Here is a 22,427-nt window from a genome sequence, read left to right on the forward strand (position 1 = left end):
CACCGGGTACGTGGTGTATGGGTGGCCCTGCCCCGGGCGCCCGGAAGCCCCAAAAGATTGGGGACCACTGGTGTAGAGGCTCATTGAATATCCTTATAAGAACAGACCACATAGCAGGCCAGTGGAAAAACAACTTCCTCAGGATTCCTTTTTCTGTAAGGGAAATCCCAGAAAATAAATGGTGTTCTAGTGGTATTGCTTATGCACCCTTTCCTATCTCATGGGTAGAATGCCACTCTGCTCTAGAATAGCTCTTGGAGATTGTTGCAACATGCTCAATTTCAAGCAGCTGAGATGCAATTCATAACTTTTACTAAAACTTAATGTCTAATTTTGTGTACACAGTCCACAGCCATGAGTTCCATAGGTTAATCATTCACAAGTGTTTCCTCTTTCTGTGTTAAAATTGTTACCTCCAATTTAATTGAGTATCATTTGTATTTTATTATGGAAAGTCTTATTACAGCATACAACTGTCTTTTTTTTCTTTGCTGTTCATTACTTTGTATAGTATACTTCCATCTGATCTTATACTCATTTCTTTTACAAACTAAATCTAATCTCTTTGTGATCATTTCCCAATATTTTTCATGTTCATTTATCCTTTTGGGGGGAACTGTAGCACAAATAACAAAGAAATAGTAGACACACTAAATATGAATACAGCCACTGAGATGAAGATACATTAACCTGTGGGTATACAGGCAGTCCCCGACTTATGCGGATCCGACATGTCGGATCCGCACTTATAAACGGGGCTTTCTCGCCCCGCAGGTCGAGGTAGCGGATTGCTACCTGCGAGCTCCGGGGCGAGAGAGCCCCGTTGGTAAGCTGCTCCGGTGCCCCAGGTCTGCTGGAGACCGTCTCCAGCAGACCAGGGGCACCGGGCGGGTTCCCGCGCTTCTGAGGCTTTGCCAGAGAAAGCCTCAGAAGCGCGGGAACCCGCCGCTGCTGCCGCTTCAGTCGCAGTGCCTGTGGTCTGCTGGGGACCGTCCCCAGCAGACCACAGGCACCGGGACTGAAGCCGCAGCCGCGAGGGGGTCCCGCGCCTCTGAGGCTTTGCTAGAGCAAAGCCTCAGAGGCGCGGCACCCTGCTGCCGCTGCGGCTCTGCTCCCCATGTCCCTGGTCTGCTGGGGGGGAGGGGGCACGGCTAGTGTGCTCCCCCCCCCCCCCCCAGCAGACCAGGCTTTTGTTTTGGATCCTGGAGCAGAGCAGTTGGGGCGCTGCCGATTGGTCCTGCAGCGCCGCTCTGGGCACTACTGGACCAACCCGGCAGCACCCCAGCTGCTCTGCCCCAGGTCCTGATTCAGCCGCTGCTGGTCAGTTTCAGCAGTGGCTGAATCAGGACGCCTGGGGCAGAGCAGCTGAGGTGCTGCTGGGTTGGTCCAGTAGCGCCGAGGAGCGGTGCTACTGGAGCAACCCAGCAGCACCCCAGCTGCTCTGCCCCAGGCGTCCCCAAGTCAGCCGCTGCTGAAACTGACCAGCGCTGACTACAGGAAGCCTGAGGCAGAGTTGCTCTGCCCCAGGCTTCCTGGAATCAGCCGCTGATGAGTTTCAGCAGCAGCTGACTTGGGGAAGCTTGGGGTTCTTAAGTTGAATCTGTATGTAAGTCAGAACTGGCGGTCAGTTTCAGCAGCAGCTGAATCTGGACGCCAGTTCCGACTTACATACAGATTCAACTTAAGAACAAACCTACAGTCCCTATCTTGTTCGTAACCCGGGGACTGCCTGTAGTAGCATTATTTTCTGTATACACTCTATTCACTTCTTAATACCCTACTATCTTAAGAAATGTCTTTGGCTTGTCTTTGCATGTTCAAAACATATTTTTAGTGGGTTTTCTGCAACAATGCTCAAATCCATTTTATTAAGTTTTAGACTAAAAATCTAGTGATAGAAAAATGTGTTCCATGCAACACTTGTATCTTGTAATTGTCATCATTTGTTCCGTTAAGTAGTCCAGTGTTCTTCAGACTTCTCTAGTCTTAACTAACCCGAATAAATGGTCATAAACTAATTTTGTTCCATTATCACTCTCCCCCTCTTCTAGATGAATTCCTTCCAAAAATGACAAAGTATTGTCCATACTTAAGCTTTTCAAAGGACAGCTACTGTTAAATCATAGCTTTCTAGTATCTTGCTAGTTCACTTATTTAGAACTCGCAGGTGACCATCATATAGTTCTCGTGATGTGTATTCGTTTTTTGTCTGCTTCAGCACCTCATCTGATACCTTTGTCTCTGATAGTTACCCTCATTCCCTAGTAAATTCGTGGACACTGCAGTAAACTTGAATAATATATTTGAAGTCATTTTTGGCTATTTGTTTACATGTACTTAAGCTTTAAAACCAGACTTTCAAAACCTAGCTTTCATTTTTGCTCATTCCAAATGTATATCACTTAAATCCTTGGTTTTGAGGGTATTGTTATATTTATATTTGCACTAATAAAAATCTTGTAGTTAGGCTGAGATGAAAATTTGGCCCTTAATCTATGCATCCACTGAAGTTCTGCTCTATCACTTTATGATATTTAATGTTTTTGGCTGAAGCACTTATACTTACTGTTGACCATATTTGTTGTTCTGAGAGGCACAACTGGTTATTTTTAAGCAATGTCCATATGGAACTTTAAACCATATATATTTTGGAAGCTGAACTCACCTATTTTTCTAGCAAACTTTGCCTGCCTGATCTGCAGTGACACTCCAGCTTGATCATGTATCTGTTAAGGAAGCAAGAATCCTACCCCATGTTCTGTGTTGTCATCTCTTACAATTTTCTTCTTGTAGTTTAATGGGATATTTTATGTAATGGCTCTCCTTTTCTACTTCTGCCTATACACTATACCTTTCACTCTTGCTAAGACACCACTTTGGCAGAAAAATAGAGTATTCTTGCTCCAGTATATTTTGGAAGTGCAAAGTGTCTTTTTCTCCCAGTATCAGATATTCCAACACACATTTTGCTTTAGGCTGTTTCCACAAGTAGCTTGTAGATCTTATTTGTAATGGCTGTACTCTCTCTTGGATGAGACTAAAGGATTGCTACTCCTTCCCCCTACCCCCACCAATGTACTCATAATGGTCTTAGTTTCATTGGTTCATCTGTTGTCCCAAAGAGAATAGTTCAGTCTGGGTGTTCCTCAGCACTTGCTTGCCTTTTCAAAAATTTTCTTTTAACCAGTTGTATGTTCATTGTTAGTATGTCCCCTTCAAGAAACAGTTGCAGCAGAAAAAATACTTTTAATCTTGCTACCATTCCAGCAAACTTTTTTCCATAATTGTATTGTACATTCTTCCAAACTTTCAATATTATTTTTTTCTGAGTTAATCTTATTTGTCCTGTATCAAAATGATTCGTCATTGTGATTCTTATTTTTCTGAAAAACATAGCATAATGACTTGTGATCTACAAAATGTTAGATTATTGGCTAAGTCTTTAAAAATCATGTTCAGCTAACATAAGTAAAACCTGTTTTCTACAATAACAATAGATTGTATTAAAACTATTTTAGAAATCTGGATTTCTTGAAATAGCTTATTTCTTTTTCCTGGTCTAAGTGGGCTGACACACAAGTTTATCTGTCTTCTGTTAATTTTTACACTTGTTAGTTCTCAGTTTATTGGGATGTAACTCACAGGCAGCTGTCAAAGTGACCATTAGATCTCTAGAGACTAAAGATGAGGACTTGTAACTAACCAAGGAACTCCCATTTCTGGGACTTGCTCGTGAGAGTCCATCACGTCTATTATAATTCACTCAATTTATGGAGCCATGGCTGCATTGATAGCAGAGTCCCATGTGTAAAACAGTGAAGAGAAAATTCTCCAAAGCCAGATTAGCATCTCTTGCCTTTAAAGACAAGTTTATTTTCATGGAACTATTGAAAAAAGCTAGGTTCTTACATAGCCACAAGCAGGATAATCTGAAATATTGTTAAGGTGCTGAACTCGGTGCCAGTCAGTGTTGAGGGGAAATTTCAATTGAGCTAAACTAATTTCAAGTAAAAAGGCACCTATTTTTGCCTAGGTAGACAATCCCTCTAAGTGGGTTGACTACTCTTTCCTATGTCTTACTAAGAACTATATTAGCACTGGTGTGGTTTGTTTATTCTAATTTATTAGCTGCTAATTTCTGTTCGTCCACTTGGCAGTTCAGATGCCTCATTCACTCAGTATTAAGCACTTCAGAGATTAAGGTTTCCAGATATAGAAAAACTTTGTAAATTTATTTGCAGTATTGTAAACACATTTACTGATGTCTGTTGAGCTGTTTCAGTTTTTTAAAAGTCTGTAGTATGACGTTTTAAAACCTAGCCTTTTGCTAGGAATACTAGAAAGCTGGAGAAGTCTGCCTGAAAATTAAGAACATTTCACGTATAACACTTTTTTCCTGACCAAGAATTATAACCATATTGTCAGTTTTAATGTCTAGATTATAACAGCTGCTGGTTTCATGGGTTGATGTAGTTCACTGATGGATCTGAGAAAAGAGGGGAGGAAATGTTAGCTTGCCATAAAATATGAACAGTGGTAGAGGAATAGCAATTAATATTCTATGTTGGTGTGACTGCAGTAAAACTGTTTTGTTGCTTCCAGTAAACTGGTTATGTGGATCATACTTCATTTTTAGAAAGGTAGTTTCCCCGTTGTACTGAGATAATTGTGTTTGCTTACTCTGTGGGCTTTTGGCTGTAAGGATTTATCATCTGATTTAAATTTGTTCAGGGATTTCAAACAAATGAAAATATATCCTGCCTTTTTTTTTGATACTGTAGCTAGAGAATTAACACTTTCTGTAAGTACTTTCACAGTTTTGGAATGTGCTAATTAGAGCTGATTATAATGAACTCACCTGCCTTTTTACTAAAATGTTAGCACAGCTAATTTCCTGTTGTCATAAAATTCCAGTTTTTGCTTCTAAACGTGGTCAATTTGGGGGAGTTTGTTTCATAGACCAGCATTTAATGATTGTTTGCATGCTTTTCTGTGGAAGGGGTATTGTAAAAATGAATCTTGCAAACTGAATTCAAGTGTCTGACCTTAAAATGCATAATTGTTTTGTTTGTGGATGGATGAATTAATATGTCACAAGATGGTGATGCATTGTTATCAAGTGGATGTTTTATGAGCACTTTAACTTTAGGCACCCAGCAGCTTGCTTGAAGCATTGGAACAGCATTTGGCTTCTCTAGAGGGGAAAAAAACTAAAGAAGTCTCAGCTGCCAGCAGGTAAGCATCAAATGGATCACAAGGCTGTCTTAAAATTGTAATTCTCTTTATATTGAAGAGTTTTGGGCATCAGTAAGTTTGTTTCCTTGGGATACTCTTCCCTTATACTTGCTTCTGGAAAGATCTGTTTCCTACTCTTAAGTGTAGGAAGCATGGACTAACATTTTATTAAGTTATTCTGTTAGTAGAGGCTATCACTTCAATGTGCTTTAAATGTTCTTATCTAACGCTAAGAACTCAGGACTTCACTTGTATGCTTATCTTTGTGTCAAACTCCTTATTAAACTGTGTTTTAATATACAACTGTAGTAGCAAAGTGCAGAGCTGAGGCCTCATGTAGTAGCTTTCCTCTAAATATTTTTACCCTGTTAACTGTTAAGGTAGTCTGACAAGTCATGAGAATTAAACTGGCTTTTAAAGTGAACATATGTCTTTAGCACTTACTATCTGGAACGCATGATATCAGTCTTCAGAAGAACTTGTATTCTGTCAGTTGTGTTAGAATTTACACAATATGGTTAATTTGCACCCTGAAATATGGATAGCTGTATCACCTTATTTTGCTGTCTTGTGGCATTATTGTGATTGTCATAACCAAAACAGTCTACTGGGATAGGTATGCAAGTGCAATTAGCTAAACTACCTAAAATTTGCAAGGTGTGCCGATTGAACTTTAGCAGTACTTGAGCCTCATGGGGCCCACAAGCTGCAAGTTGTGCAACATGCTCTAAGAACTTACCACTCTTTCTTTTGCTTGTCACTGAAAACTTCTTCATAGAAACTTAGGGTGAAGGGTGAAATATTTCCTAGTATCCTAAGGAGTTCCATGTAGGAGTTTGTATAGAAATCTTATGAGATTTTTCAGTTTAAAAAAAAAAAAAAAAAGCTTAGTTTTGAATATTCCTCCTCCGTGTTTGCAGCAGAAACCCTGTAGAATTGCTAGTGTTCAGAATCAGAAACAGATTATTCTGTTTCAATTGTTCATAATGAATGAAGAACAAAACTAAATGTTAAAACGAAGACTACAAAATCAGTGTTGTAAAGATTTTTAATTTCAGTCTTTAAGGGATTATAAATACAGGTAAGGAATCTTCCTTATTTGATCTGTAATATCTCTTAAATCTATTGGTTTCCTTCCTTCTTTCTCTTGAATTTGGAGAGAATGGGAATCAAGATGTCCTGAGCTCTTTTTAAATTCAAATTTTGCCACTGGCTAGCTCCATAATGTTGAACAAATTACTTTGCAACTTGCAAAATTAGCAGTCGTACCTTATAGGGTATTGTAACGATCTAATAGTTGTGCAGTGCTTTAAGCATGCAGAATGCTAAGTAATATTCATGATATCACAATTATTGTACTTTTGGCTGAGTATTGGATAAAATTTCTTCCAGATCTGGCAGTACTACTATACAGTATTCCTCATGATGATTAAAAAATGTAAGGACATTGTCATGCACTTGACTACCCAGTCTAAGCAGCAGGTTATTAGAACTGTAAATTAAAGCTAGACCAAATCTGTTGAAGATAAACTAGGCACTGTTGGCCTGTCACTGATGTTACTTTTACAACAGTTACATTGATTTTAAATGAAGAGATGTGTTGAGTCACAGAAGCCATAGAAGATGGATGTATAGCAATGGGAAAGCTTTTATGGAAACTCTCTCCTCTCTCACTCTTACAGTTTGAACCACTCTAGGCCGGCGCACTCTGATCCGGCAACATCCACAGTCCAGTGTGACTTTTAGTTAGCTGGGTATCCCCTTACCATGGGTGTACCCAAGTTTTTCATGGTCCTATAAAGTTTGTTTTCAGCCATCAGTCCTGATTCTCAATGTTTTGTGCTGTTTTTTAATTCTCATTTACCCTTAAATGTCTTTTAAGAGCTCAGTAAACAGTGGAAGTGTTGGTAAAGTTGCTAAACAATACTGACCTCCCATGGTTTGACAAATTTTCTGGTTCAGCACCAGTCGGATCCCAAGGGTGCCAAACTAGAGAGGTTCACCCTGTACTGTGGGAGTGCAGGAATATGGTCACTTTTATAGCCAGATTTCTCCTGTCAGATATATGTAAGCCATTCTTACTACTGCCTGTGTATCTGTGCATGAAGGCAAGGTAGCTCATGTTACTTCAGAACCTTCTGTGCCTTGTATGTTGTTAGGCTATGAAGGTGTTCCATGTCCTATGTTCTCACAGCATTTGGTAGACTTCAACCAGCAGGCACATCTGAACTGCATATGGCACTCTATTTGTGCTTTGGATCTGATTTGTCAAATTGCAGAATTTAGCTGCTTAATTCATCTTGCCTGAATGCACCTAACATAGCTTTCCAATGAGTATTCACATTACTGTATCTGAACTCAGAAACCAGGTTCCACTTGCTCACATAGTGTTGTGGTGGTCGAGAGCATGATGTACAAACTCAGGCTACATGTGCACTACAGCAGATGCACTGGCAGTCAGTTTAGCGGGTCTAGTGAAGACCTGCTAAATCGACACAGATAGCTCTTTAGCCCACCCCTGCACTCTACCCCCAACAAGAAAAGTAGGGAGAAACTCTCCTGTCGACTTACCTATCGACCTCTCTGGGTACACTCAGCGGTAACTTGACCTAAGATACGTTGACTTCAGCTATGTTGTTCTCGTAGCTGGAGTTGCATACCTTAGATTGTGACTCACTGCTATAGTGTAAACATACCATTAGAATCATAGTCTGCTGGAAATTGAAGAGCTCAACTATTCGTTTTTAAAGATTGTTCATAGCATGGTGTGAAGGGTTCGGGGTGCGATCACCCCCTCCTGACATGGGAGGGGGGCTCTGCGGACCCCTTGGCCCTCTTCCCGGCTTCCTCGTGCCCTGGGCCCCCGCTGAGGAGCCCGGGCCCTTGGTGTGCGATCACCCCCTCCTAGATGGAAGGGGGGATAAGCCGACCCATCAATTGTCACCCGTCCCTGTGGGATGGGGCCTGAGCCCCCAGTCTAAGCTCTCCCTGGCGAGGGGTCCTAGTTTGTCCGTGCGTTTTAAGCTCCAGTTGTGCAGAACCGAATGCTCTTTCGGGGGAGGGAGGGGGACCCGGTCCCGCCCTCTCTCCGGGTCCCAGCCCGGGGCCCTAAGCGTCGGGGCTTGCTCGTGCCCCAACGCGGTAGACGGGGGTCACTCCGGCCGTAACCCGTCTACCCACGGCCGCCAAAAGCATTCCGCCCCAGGCTCCTTCCTCCCTTCCCTAGTCCTTTGGGGCCGCAGCCCCAACCCCCAGGACCTACCCTGGTTCAGCGGTTCGGGTCCTGGGTCGTCTGGGCGAGGTCTCTGGGGTTCGCTCCCTTGGCGGGGTTCGCTCCCTTGGCTGGGTTCGCTCCCCTGGCTGGGTCTGCTCCCTCCAGGCTCGGCGGGGGGGAGCCCAGTCGCTGTCGGAGCCGGGGCTGACCGACCGCCAGCCGCGGTGGCTATCCCGGGGCTGAGGCCGGGCCGACGGCAGGCCTCAGTGCTGCTCAGGGTCCGTCCTCGTTGTGGGGCCTTTCCACCTCTCCTGGGAGGAGGCTGCCCCCTCCTTTGCCGGCGGCGAGCTTTTTTGAACTGGCCTGCCGTGCCGGCTGCTACCCGGGGCCCCTCCCCTTCCGGCAGCGCGCCAGCGTCCTCCCACACCGCGCATCCACCTTGCTTCCCCCTTGCCCATGACCCCCCGCCGCTGTAGGCGCGGTAGGAGCGCGTGGCCCCGCCGGCTCCCCCCGCCCGTGTCGAGGCTGTAGGGGAGGGCTCGGGGCTGGCTGCCGTTTCCCGGCATTTGGTGGCCCCGGCTGTCCTCCCTGCGGTTAAGTGACGGCCCGTCACACGTGGGTTAAAGATGGAAATCCTTTGCTGAACACCGTTTCAAGTCCTGTTCAGTTATCAAGAAGCTTCAGCTTTCTATAACAGATACTGCTTGCATATGACTTCATGATATTTTTGGTATGCTAACTAAATTCTACTGTGCTAATCACCAGGCTTCATTGGACAGTCTCTTAGGAATGCCATGTTGCTTTTGCTGCCCTGATAGGCAAGCCATACTTGCCACATATATGGCTGAAAAATCATACTAATGGAATTTTGAATGGCTGTACTGTATGAGTCTCCCTCCTCCCCAAAAGGGGGCATGTTAAGGTGTTTCACACTCCTGTCCTCATTTGAGTCCTCCCCAACATGTTATTTTTTGGATAGGATTTTTTCAACTGAAAAATGAATTGCCACTCGAACGATGAGGTGAGGAAAAGATGGATATAGTTCTGGTTCCTTCACCAAAAGATGCAATACATATGCACAATCAGTATTTATGATGGGAGAAAACACCCTTTTTGGCATACCTCTTTTTGCGATAGTCAACATGGATGTGCATATTTTGCAGAAAACCTAACTGCTGCATTGCAGCAGTTACCACTTGAGTCCCTTACCTTGGATTTTCACCAGTAGCTGGGAGGATTTGGCTGTATGTGGTAAAGCATGTGTGTTTGCATTAAAGTTCCCTCAAAACTGTACCACAGCAGAGCCCTGCAGCTGCTTAATCAGCCCTGCCCAGCTAGGGGCTCAGGGCTTTGAGCTGCCTCACTGAGTGGAGTTGATAAAGCAGATGCTGGACACTGCTGCCACACAGCTTAGAGGGAACCTTGCTGTGTGTGCATGTGTGAGCTAGAGACCCTTACAGATTTTAAAGGGCCGTTTCTCCAAGTCAGTATAAAATATTTACACATCTGTTTAAACATGCCATTTGGAATTTTGTTTAACTTATTTAAAATATCATTTACAGCAGATAAATTGTGTGACAAAACCACAATCTATAGAAAATTCTGTACTTAGTTTTTGCTGAAGAGGTATCAGATCTATAATCATGGAAGAACAATTCATTCTGCACTTGGACTTTTCTATACCCTTGTCCCAAAACGTACAGTGTTATGCGGTTGCTGTTTTTTCTCACCAAAAATGATTGTATTTAGTGGTGAGTCCAGAGGCAAATAGCATACTTTCTCCAAAGCACTTTATAGGTGATTTTTTTTTAGATGCAAATGAAAGGTCACAATTAAAAACCAATTTTTCTCTTGAAACTTTTTTAGAGCAAGCACCCTCTCCAGTGCTGTTTCTACACTTGCCAACACAGGAATGTCATTTAGCAAAATGGATGAGAGAGAGAAACAGCAAGCTTTGGAGGAAGAGCAAGCTAGACTGCAAGCACTTAAGGTATTTTATCTTTTAAGGATTGGTGTTCCAGGTCCTGATGCTTAAATATTTTGTGGAATCCTGGCCCCATTGAAGTCAGTGGGATAACGTCCACTAACTTCAGTGGGACCAGGATTTCCCCTAAATATGCAACCATGGCAGATTCCATTAAATGGTGGCTCTTATAGCAGTTGCATAATTGGATAACTAACATCTGAACACTTTATTCACCTATACTTCAAAAATAGATTGGGCTCACATTTTGTCAGAATACATGTCTCACTTTTTTGTAATACAGCTCTGTGAGAAGACAGTAATTTTGTGAATTATAGGTTCTGTCAACATGCTACAGTTGAACTTGTAAGTGTCACAACTGTGAGCTCAGTCCTATCACTAGATAAGGCGATTTTCCTTGGAGTATTCTGCATTATTTAGGATGGTTTAGCTAGTATGGCTTGAGGAAATAGATCCCTGTCCCCATGGGACAGCAGCCATGTCATGCTCCAGTATGTATAGGACACTAATTAACTCCACTGACCATGAAGCTACAGAAAGGGGAAAGTGTTAATCTTGCCGCACAGTTTATTTTCAATCTCAGGGCACATCTATAGTCTTTCTAAATTAAAGTTTTGAAAAAGAAGTGACCTCAGAATAATGAGCTTTTAAAAACATTTTCCCTCCTCTCCCTTTTGGTTCCTTTAAAGACTTTATTTGCCCTTTACTACTTGCTTGAATGCCTCCATGGCAACATCACGCTATTGTTGGAGAACTCGACATTAGTCCTTAAATCTTACTTTGGTAGCAGCTCCATCTGGAGAATGTGATGTAACGCAAAGAGAGATGGCTAGCATAGACATGTGGTTGGTGAGACTAAGCGAGGTAGGCAATGTTTGGGACATTTCTGTTTGTTTAACCTTCGGGAGTGAAAAGGAGCACATTTTGTTCTTGGATTTTGCCATCAAGTTTGATAGGACTCTGAGCTGATTTGCTGTGTTTGAAATCTAGGCTTATTTGTTGGCTAACTGGGCTAGATTGCCTTTTAGATGGGGAGGAGCGGGTTAAATGATATGGCACAGAGATTTTAATTAAAGACACATACAGTTTTACTAGAAGTTGCCTTTTAGTATGCAAAGCTTTCCTAGCACTATCAACTTGTGTTTATTTGCAAATAGTTTTGTCTTTATTTTTCAAAATGCCCATGGACATGCATAGGAAAGATTTCATTTACAGTACTTAAATAAGATTTTAAAGAAGTGCGTGCACCCGAGCAGAGCTGTTAGGAAAAGGAAGGAAGGGAAGACTCCATGAAGTCTGCTAGGAACTTCGCTGTATAGAACGCTGTAAAATTCAACAGTGATGAAGAGCATTATAAAAACTTATAAGTAAATGGTAATCAGAAATGTGTGTAGTGCAAACAAGATTTTAGAAATATGCATTCATAATTTGTCCCCACCCTACATGATAGATTATAAAGATACATCCCTGTGTAGCTTTGGCTATTTGGTGGGCCTGGACCATAATGTTTTTATTTTTTACTGACAAAATTTTCCATCTGTCTTGTTAAATAAAATGAACTAACTTCTCCTGAGGAACATTACTAACTTTACAAATTTGTAATCTGAACAATATAATGCACATACCTATCCTGTAGGCATAGGTGCTATATAAATGCATCTCACAGTAGACCATAAATATGTAGTTCGGGACCAACAGCATTAGCCAAGTATCCCATACTAGCGTGAAAACTAAACATATTGACATTGGTTTTTGTCACTCTTGATGTTGTTTCAACTTAATTTGTGCTTCTGTTCTAATAGAAACATTTCCACTTTCCCTTAATATTTCAGCTAGGTATATGTTAGTCTCTTGGGTGTCATAACAGAAATTGTGATTAAAACCTATCAACCTTTTATTACTAAGAATCCTCCTAAAAAAGTAATGCTTTTGAAAATTCATAAGTTAAATTAGTATGTCTCTCTTAATCTTTCAGGAGCAGCGGTTAAAAGAGATTTCTGTGGTATCAAATTCCACTTCTACATCAGCATCTCCAAGCACCTTGTCAGGGAAAAGTGTGAATACTACTACAGCTGTTGACCTCTTCGCAGCACCAGCACCTACAACTAGTAGGTGAGGGACACTTTTCTACCTAATCCAAGTGTAATACACTGCATTGGTGAATTGTCTGGATAACTGAAAACCATAGATAATATATTCTATGAAATTTCTCAAGAGTCAGAATAATCTTGTGGCTGGTTGAAAATTTTTTTTTTTTTTTTTTTTTTGGGCATTAGGCTAGTTACCAAACTAAAAACTTAATTAAAAAAAAAAAACAGTTCTGTAGCACCATTCTTGGCCTTCACTATGACTGCCAAAAATTTAAACTTTAACATGTATTTGCTGTGTAATTCTAATAGTCCAGTAAAATAAAACTGAATCTTGTTGGCTATAGCAAACAAAATAATTTAGTGCAAACCACATACAACAAAAATTGCATTACATAAATATTGGATATACTTTTAGCTGTATGGTATTTCTAGGAGTTGAGAGGTGCATGCAGACACTTAAAAACCAAACTCCATTCTTGCTTAATCTGCTCAGGAAATTTCAACGGGATAACAGACCAAATGTGGCTTAATTATTAACTTGTGTAGCTTTTTTTTCTATTTTCAGCATGCCTAACCTTTCCAGTGATCTCTTTGATCTTCAGCCTGCATTTGTTCCAACTGTACAGAGTACTCCAGCTATAGCAACATCAGCAAGCAGTGCTTGGGGAGGTAAGTTATCTATTGTTTAAACCAATATAGTAATATTCTTGGCATCTGAGAATTATTCAGTTGTCATTGTATTACAACTTACTTAATATGAATTTTTGTTTCAGTATGTTCAATTAACTACCAGAAAATCCAAGTATTACTAGTTACCTTGGTAAGACATTAAACTGATCATCCAAGGCCTGATCTATATTAGACCCAGAAGGTTGGCTTAAAGTATGTAACTCCAGCTACATAAATAACATATCTGGAGTTGATATACCTTAAGCTGAATTTCGTGCCATCTCCACTAGTGGGAGATCAGGTGCCAACACTATTGTCAGCTTCCTTATGGACACAATTCTTGCATTAACTTTAGTTACTTCAGTTTGCACATTCATTACTGCCCTTGAATTTTATTACCTGAGGGAAGAACTTAACTAACAAGATGCAGTTTTTAATAAACACTTAAATAAGGAAATGTTTCCATCAAAACTGGCAGTATATTAACCAGTGGAGCTGCAAATGATCCCAGTGCCATTTGCCAAAGTTGGAGATCAGGAACATATCTACATAGGTAATGCATTCTTGGAAATTCGTTTTCCCAAGTGAGTAAATGTCACTGTTCTATTAGGAAAAAGAACATGAGAAACATCAGAATGGAAGACTGGTATGAGTTTCAGTAAAACTGTCTGAGTTGGGCAGAACAGTGGGGGAAAACTTAAAGCTAGCAATATATTTCAAATAAATGTGCTTAACCCTGGTTCTAGGAACTTTCATACTGCGATGTGCACAATTTCTGTGCTTTTCTATGTGGTATTTGAAATCTAGATTCTTTTCTTTCTTTCTTTCTTATTACCTACTGCTGTATCTGAAAGGTCCTTTCTCATCTTCAAATGGTTGTGTTGGTTCTCCACCCCATCTGGACATCTTTGACATGAAGCCAGTTGAAGAAGCAGTAAAATCTACTATCCCTTTCGTCTCTTCCACCTTTACCTCCAAACAAACAGTGGAACAGTTTAGTGGTAAAACATTCTCTAATTTGTTTCCAAGTGGAGATAACAGTGATAGCAAACTGGGTTGTGTAACTCTTTGTATGTTTCCAATCCATTATAATATTAAAAGCTATTTTGAATTGCCAGATTTCAACCCGATAATTGTAATTTCAAATCTCATCTGAAAAGTAGATATTCACTTTTAAATGTTGATTACATGTCCAGATCTGAAGGAATCTGGTTCATTTTTGTTTCTCTACATGATGTCAAATATCGAAACATTTCTGAATTCATTGTTATTTTTACTACGTTATGTCCAAGGAGACACCTTCTTTAAAATTGAGAAATGAAAGTGTTAATTGAGGTTTCCAGATTAATTCTGTATTTGGTGGATACTAGGGATGTAAAATCCTGGTTAACCAGTAAACCTAACATTTAACCAGTGGGATCTGGACAGAGGATCATCCCAGCCTCATGCTGGGGCTGGCTGCCAGTTCCTAGCCTGCACATGGGGACTGGGACTGCTGTAGGCTTGCAGCCCCGCAGGCCGGGCTCCGCATAGAGAGAGGCTGCTCCAGACACTGGAACAACCCCTGTCCTCAGCGTGCCTCCTGTGCAGCTGCTCCAGCCCCCACAGGTTACTGGTTAACCAGAACTAGTAAACCTCTCTTATTACAGGTATAGCTAACCAGTTAACCTTTCATATCCCTAGCGCAGTGGTCCCCAATCTTTAGAGGCGCCTGGGTGGGTGGGGCCACTCACGTGCCGGGCGCCTGGTGGGTGGGGCCACTCACGCGCCGGGGGCATGCCAGGGGACGGGGATGCCCTTGCACCCGGCGCCACCCAAGCGCCTTGTGCTGTGGGCCCGGGGCCGGCGCCGCCGCCCGAGCCACGTGCCTGGGGCCGGCACCGGCGCTGTGCGCCCACATGTGCTCCGGGGCTAGAGCCGCTTGAGCGCCGCGAACCCGGTGCTGGTGCATGTCGTGTGCTTGGGGCCAGCACCTCCCGCGCGCCAGGGTCTGGCCAGCCCAGGTTGTCTGCAGGCGCGCACAAATGCCCCAGTGGGCTCCATGGCGCCCGCGGGCACTGGGTTGGGGACCACTGCCCTAGTGGATAGTGGATTCTTCCTTTTTATTAATGAAACACATTTTTTAATTGTTACCACAGATCTGTCTTTCAGGGTTTTTGTTGTTCTCTTCTCACACTCCAATCTACATTTCTTTTCTTTTTGCATGAAGATGATTTTAGTGGTAATAAGCCTATGTACACTCATGTGTTCTCCTTTGGTAATTCATGGTACCTTTTTTAGCTTTCTGGGTTCGTTAGACTGTACTAATGAACCCATGATGTTTTTACTGTATCTAATTATTTTTAAATTTATATTTTAGGATTTCCTCTTCATTCAGCTCCTCAGAGCACCTCCTCTTCCTTAATTAATGTGGATTTTGATGCTGTATTTGGAGCAAAGTCAATGGCACATGAGTACAGAACCACAAGTGGTAAAAACTTTAATGTGAACAAACTTAAGATGACTGCTAGAGAATGTGAAATTGAACATAAGATAATATCACTTTCATTATAGCTAGCTTGTTTAGAATTCTAATTTTAAATAAAAATAGAATTCTTAACTAGCTTCCAATCATCTAAAATATTGTGTAATGCAGTGGTCACCAACCAGTAGATCGGGATCTACTGGTAGGTCTTGGAGCTTTTGACAGGTGATCCTGACAGATTTGTCTGGGAGGCTATCAAGCGCTGGCACTTTTATTTGGCTGTCTCAGCACTGCTGTGCTGCTCCTGCCCTTTGCCTCCCCCCTCCCCCCCTCTCCCCCCCCGCAGGAGCACCTTGCTTGCTGTGCAGGGAACAGGAAGAAGAGGAGGGAGTAGAGATGTCAGGTTGCCCCTCCCCCACCCTATACCCCATCTCCACAGAGCAGGGGTAGGGCAAGGATGGAGTAAAATTGCTAGCTGCTTTTGGGAGTGGTGCAGGGTCCAGGGAGAGGTGAGCCTGCCTTAGTCCCCTGGACCACCACCCAGAAGCCACCTGTGGTAATTGATGCCCAGCTGGAGTCTGCATTCCAAACCTTGGACCCAGACCTGAATCCTCCTGCACCCCCAAACTTCTGCCCTAGCCCTGAGTCCCCCTGCACCAAAACTCCCTCCCAGTTCCAGCACCCTGAACCACCTCCTGCATCTCAACTCCCTGCCCTAGGCTCAGCTGAGAACCCCTCCCACACCCCAAATCCTTTAGCCCAAGATCATAGTCTGCATTCCCCTTCCCTGCACCCTAGTTCTCTGCCCCCAGCCTGAAAAAAGTGATTGAGGATGAGGGAGGAAGGGAGGATGGAGTGAGCAGGGGTGGGGCCTCAGAGCGGGGGCAAGGGTGTTTGGATTTGAGGCAGATCCTGGATTGCATTTACATTCAAAAAGTGATCTCATGCTTGAAAATGTTGGAGACCACTGGTGTAATGTGTCTTGTGTTTTCTCTCTCCCTCCTTCCTGTCATGCAATTTTCCTATGTGGTCCATGGGCTGTCCATTAATGGGTACGTTTAAACATCAAACTTGTTTTAAACAATTAAAATTTGATTGTAGTTTTGTTGCAGAAAAGCAGTTGTCTTAGTTCTGTTTTGAAGCATGGGATATTTATCTACAACATGATCATTAGGTTTGAGGGACTAAGATGATGATCTTGCAAACAGTTGCAAATCCAGTTAAAGGTAACACAGTGCATAACACATTATTTGTGCGAATATTTTAATAGTTTCTGCTGGTCATTAGTAACTTGGTTTGATCCTGAAAGGTGAAGAGGGTTTTTATAGTTTGTGCAAAAGTTATTAATAGTAATTTGGCCAATGAATTATAATGTTGTCATGGTTTTGTAACAGAATGCTTTTAGATTTAATAACACTAAACTAACAAAAACACTGTCAAGTCAGGGTTTTTGTTTGGAATTTTGACTGAAAGTCAGGAATGGTTCAGTTTTGTATGCAACTTAGTTGCTTTTTCAGGTCAAACTGTCTTCGTGTAGGAGCTCTCTAAAATTCTTGCCTGTAATCTTTTAAATGAGAGAGGGTGTTTGTACATATTCTAGTAGTTTTTATTACTTACACATAATTCAGAATTCCAAGAAAAAAAGTGATTAACCTACATTTTTGCCTAAACCTTGAAAACCTCTTAGGCATGTTGAAATTATGGCCATGCTACTGATGTCCTTTGAGAATATTGCTTTCTGAATAATGTAAATTTGTTTTGTTTTTTTTGTTCCTGCCTGTACGTGGTGGTTTTAATGTTGTTGTTTCTATGGTCTGTTTTCAGCTCTTATTCTAGAGGAAGTATTACAACCAACAGTACCAACTCAATGTCAGAGAGCCATTATAATCAATCAACAGAGTGGGAAAATTTTAGCAAATGACCTTGATTCATCACTTGCTAACTTAGTAGGAAGTAAGTGTGGAATTTTTTTAACTTATTTTTTCTTTACTAGGGGGCTGTGCCCCTTGCTTGCTATGCGCGCACGCACACGCCCTTTCGCAGCCAGAGAGCCTGTTAATCTTGCATTGAGCCCAGCTGTGCTCTCCACAGTCCCAAGTCACTCGCATTCTTCTCCACTCCTGCCCATGTCCAGCATTCTGGATGGCTCCTCTATCCGAATGCTCTTGTCCCATCCCACCTGCTCGTGCTCTTCAATTGCTAGCCAGTCCCCCTGCCTGCACCCTTCCCATTCCTGTCCCACACGCCAATAAAATAATCTATGGCCAGCAGTCCACCCCCTTCCTTCCATCCCTAGCCCCACCTCCATCCCTACACCCCGTTTCCCTGTCTCCATTCCTACCCCACCATCCTCCCTAACCTCCCCCCATCCTCCTTCTTTCATTCTTACCCCCACCTCCATTCCTACACTCATCCATCCTCCCTAACACCTTCCCCACCCCACCCCACCCCACCTATACCTACTCCAACCTCCTTCTTCCATATTCCTGCTCCCACCTCCTTCCCTAACCCCTCCCCACCCTCCCTGCCCATCCCCCTGGTTCCATGCCTGTATTCCCCTCACTCACACCATCCATCCCCACATACACCCTTATCCCCTTTCCTCCCTCCCTATGCACACCCTGCTCCCTCTCACCAACAGGCAGTCTAACCAGTAAAGAAGTGGCACCAGGCCTGTATGCAAGAATTTGTCAGGGGGCTGCTCTGGGTGCTGTGACAGCAGATCTGGGCAGCTGCCTGGAGAGAAGGGGCAGCAAAGGTGGGATTGCTGGGGTGTTGTGAAGTGAAACAGGGCAGAGAAAATGGAAAGGAGGCAGAAAGAAGTTGGAGGGAGGGTCAGAGAGCGGGGGTTCCTTTGGGATGCCAGGTTGAGAAGGGAGGGATGAGAGTCTGTGAGGGGGCAGGAGAGGAGTGGAGGATGGAAAGAGGGCCAGAGAGCCATGCAGAGGCAGGCACCCTGCCCCCACTTGGCCGTGTTGGCAGCCGCTACGAACGTTGCTGGGCCTCCCCTCTGTGATGCAGTCTGGCAACCCTTGATGCAACAGTGGTTTCCACAATGGCAGCATGGCACTGATGCAGCCACTCGGGCTGCGGTGGACAGCTGAGGACCCAGAGCCTGACTCAGTTCCCAGTGCGAGTGGGTCGCACCCTGAGCCTCTCACCAGCTGACGCAGCCCCTGGTCTGAGAGGCCCTGCCTGGGAGGAGCGTGATGTTGCGGCTCCCATCCCCAGGCATTGAGCCCCCATGCACACATGGTCGCGCACCACAGCCAGCCACCAGAAGGGGACATGGTGTAGTGGTTGCTTTCCCTGAGTAGCAGGCCATCGGGGTTGGCCCAGCGTGCTGCCAGCATCTCCCCTTAGCCACCAGGCCCCGCGCCTCTTCCCCTGTGGGCCTGTTCCCATGCAGCGCCTTTGGCTGCCAGGAAGTCCCCGAATGTCCCCAGATCCAGCCATCCTGGAGCCTCTACTCAGAGTATGCCTTATGAGCAATGGCAGCAGCGCTGCCGAAGCCCCATTTCCTGCAGCGGGCTGATCTGGAATGGTGCCCAGCCACTGGATGGAATTGCTTCCTGCCCCAGACACGCTTCAGTGACTGGAAAAGCCACCTGGCAATCTGGCCTGGGCAGATTCCGCCTCCGACTGGTCCTGCGTATTCAGCTCTGGCCACAACCTTTCGGGAGGTGGAAACGGCACAGGCCGGGCTTCTAGGAGGCTTTGCCATTCCCCATACAGTGTCTGGAGCTGCGAGACCGGAGCCTGCGGGATGCAGAGTGATGTGATGACATTACTCTGTCGTCCCACAGGAGAAACTTTTTATAGAGAGAGAGCTTAAAGAAACAACATATTCTGCTAATTATGTTTGGGGGGATTATCTTTTTTGTTACAGATCTTGGCTTTGGAGGAACCCCATCCAAAAAGTAAGATTTTTCTTTTGACTAAGCTCTTACAATTATACAATGTGAAAAGTAATATTTGTTTCTTGAGAATTCCTTGTTATAAAACAGTGATAGAGAGAGAGATAGTCCATCACACAACATGGTAACTGAGATCTTTGTTCTGAAAGCCATCTACACTGGTCAGGAAATCATGCTGTGAACAACAGTGTTCAAACATAGCTGTGACTAAAACAAGGTCAACCATAGTATGAATAAATAAACCCCTGTAAGAGAACTGTCATATACATTATCAACAAGGACTAGACATACTGTTTGAATTAAAAAAAACCCAAAAACCTCAGGATGAAGTAGCCTACTGGTTCAGTGGCAGCCTTAACCATCTAAATTAGTCTTCAAGATTTGAGCATCTTGTTAAGGTCATACAAGGTATAATTGAAGTACATTACTGAATAAGTAACTCTGACATACCATTTTGTGTAATATGCTTTGAGAAACTGTTGAGCTTGCTTTGGATAGTGTTTAAAAAGTTGTTTTCATCTTGCTCCAAAAGCAATAGAAATTGTAAGAGCATAGATACAGATATTGCAATTGTTACTGTTATGAAGTTAGCAGTGGAAATGCATTTTTCTTGTATAAGAATCTCTGTAAACTTCTTGTGCCTGCATGAGTGTTCCTCTGTAGTGTTCAGTTTTACTGGTTCTCTGATTTTTATCTGCTCATAAATAGAAATTCTTTCAGATGCAGATCAAAAATTTATATTTTATGCTGGAGCCTCTTAGCTCTATAATTTCTTTTTAGGTCAGACATGCAGTGGAATCAGCCTACTGAGAAGAAGCTTACTGGAGGAACAAACTGGCAGGCAAAAACAAGCACATCAACTACCTGGAATCCTGCTCCCGTTCCTCCTGCTTCACATATGGTAAGTGTTACACCATTCCTGACTTGAGGTTATGCACCCACAATCAATGACCTGAAGGGGCATTGACTTTCCCCTTTGTCTCAAATTCGTGGTGTTTTAGGCTATAGATTCAAGACCACCCACTTGCATTGGTTTGTTTTGTTGGTAAATGGAAGATCTATTAAAAACTAGAAACTTTCCTTTTTAATAAAAGCTTAATGGCAGCAGAAAATGATCAAGTTCCTCATTCACTAGGAAAAATCTTCTGCTTTCCAGTGAATGGATTTGTCAAAACTCAGGGGGAGGAGAAACCAATAATAGAAAACTAGGGGGCAGTGCCCCCTGCACTCTACGCTCAGAAATCCCTGTCTCTGGGGGTAGGCAGGCTGGGAATGGGAATTCCAGGGCTGCAGCCAGCACTGGCTTCCCTCCCCTCCCCAGCAAGCTGCTGGGGCCACCCCAGCCTCTCGGCGCCCCTCCTCCCCCTGTCACAGCCCTAGTCTCTCAGCCCCCCTCTGGCTGCTGGAGGAGGGCTGGAGCTGGGGCTGGAGGCAGTGGCGACCCAGCAGGGATCTGCTGCCTTTGCCTGGCCCACACTCAGGATGCTGCCTGTCTGGTGCTCCAGCCTCGAATACCCCTCTTCCCCTCCCCTCCCCTTCCCTCCTCCCCCCCCCCCCCCGGGGTCCCACGAGCTTATAGCACCAGCACTGGCTTTCTTGGGGGAAGAGGGAGAGGAGGAAACCCTGAGACTTCATGCCAGATTTGGCTTGCAAGCAAACGTGCATGCTGCTGTGAGGAGGGGAGGAGTGGCTCGTGTGCTTCCCTGCAAGCTGGATCTGGCCCAGAGTCTCAGGGCTCCCCCCACCTCCACAGGGCACTGGCGCTGCAATCTTGCAGGAGGATGTCAAGGCTGGACCATCAGACAGGCAGAGGTATCAGTTCCCTGCTGAGTCCCAAAGCATTGGGGCCTCAGAGCAGTGAGGACCCTCTGCTGCCACCTCCTGGCCCATCTCCAGGGGAAATGGGGATCAGTGGGGGGGCTGAGGGCACCCTCCGAGGGGGAGCCAAGCCAGGGGAATCCCAAGTCATGGCCGCTGTGTTCTCTTCTGGGGACTCTACTCAGGCTGGGGGGGGGGGGGGGGGGGAGGTTTTTTTTTATAGAGAGAGATGTGAAAATGGTAGAAACTCTAAATGATTTTTTGTTTGTTTTCGTCTAAAAGTTTAATAGCAATTGGATATAATATAGCTAAAAGCTAGTGAAAATGAGGTAGGGTAAGAGGCTAAATAGGGAAAAAACAAATTAAAAATATTTAGACATGATAGATGTCTATGTCACCAGGACCTGTTGAAATACATTATAAAATACTTAAGGAGCTGACTGGAGATTTATCTTTGGAAAGTCTTGGAATATGGGCAAGATTCCGAAAGAATGGAACAAGCCAATAGAGCCCATCTTGAAAAAAGTGAAATAAGGACAACCTGCGGAATTTACAGACCAATCAGCATAACCTCAGTTCACAAAGATAATGGAGCCAATAAATAAGGAATCAATTTGCAGAAACTTACATAAGTAACACATTATGGCTTTGTCAACGAGTCATGTCAAATTAGTCTTTTACCTTTCTTTGACAGGGTATTAAGCCTTGCGATTAGAGAGAAAGCAGTAGATGTGATATCTCTTGACTTTAGTGAGGCTTTTGATACTCACATGACCACTTCATGAATAAACAGAGAAAAACAATTTAGATGTAGCTACTGCAAGATGGCTTTGTAACTGGTTGGAAAACCATTCCCAGAGAGCAGTTTATCACTGGTTAACAGTCAAGCCAGAGGGGCATATCAAGTGGGATCCCAATAGGATGAGTTCTGGGTCTGGCTCTGTTGAATAGCTTCATCAATGATGGAGCTTAGATAACAGCATAGAGAGTACATATGTCAAGTTTGTGGATGATGATAAGTTGGGAAGGGTTGCAA

The 22,427-nt window shown here is 43.7% G+C and overlaps 1 protein-coding gene across 4 annotated transcripts in view; it reads left to right on the forward strand.

Moving 5' to 3' along the window:
- Positions 1-22,427, forward strand: part of LOC102459993 (phosphatidylinositol-binding clathrin assembly protein-like) — a 64,738-nt gene that overhangs the window by 32,235 nt on the left and 10,076 nt on the right. For 2 of the 4 annotated variants that reach the window (XM_075940960.2, XM_075940961.2), the window contains exons 9-17: positions 5,150-5,235; positions 10,316-10,439; positions 12,409-12,545; positions 13,089-13,192; positions 14,047-14,193; positions 15,552-15,662; positions 17,493-17,609; positions 19,546-19,576; positions 20,354-20,474. In XM_075940960.2, the coding sequence (XP_075797075.1) occupies positions 5,150-5,235; positions 10,316-10,439; positions 12,409-12,545; positions 13,089-13,192; positions 14,047-14,193; positions 15,552-15,662; positions 17,493-17,609; positions 19,546-19,576; positions 20,354-20,474 (978 nt within the window). The remainder of the gene's footprint in view (positions 1-5,149; positions 5,236-10,315; positions 10,440-12,408; positions 12,546-13,088; positions 13,193-14,046; positions 14,194-15,551; positions 15,663-17,492; positions 17,610-19,545; positions 19,577-20,353; positions 20,475-22,427) is intronic. The other 2 variants (XM_075940962.2, XM_075940963.2) reach the window with 1 other exon arrangement.

The sequence above is a fragment of the Pelodiscus sinensis genome, chromosome 13 (assembly GCF_052426305.1).
Source record: "Pelodiscus sinensis isolate ZL-2025 chromosome 13, ASM5242630v1, whole genome shotgun sequence".
NCBI lineage: Eukaryota > Metazoa > Chordata > Testudines > Trionychidae > Pelodiscus > Pelodiscus sinensis.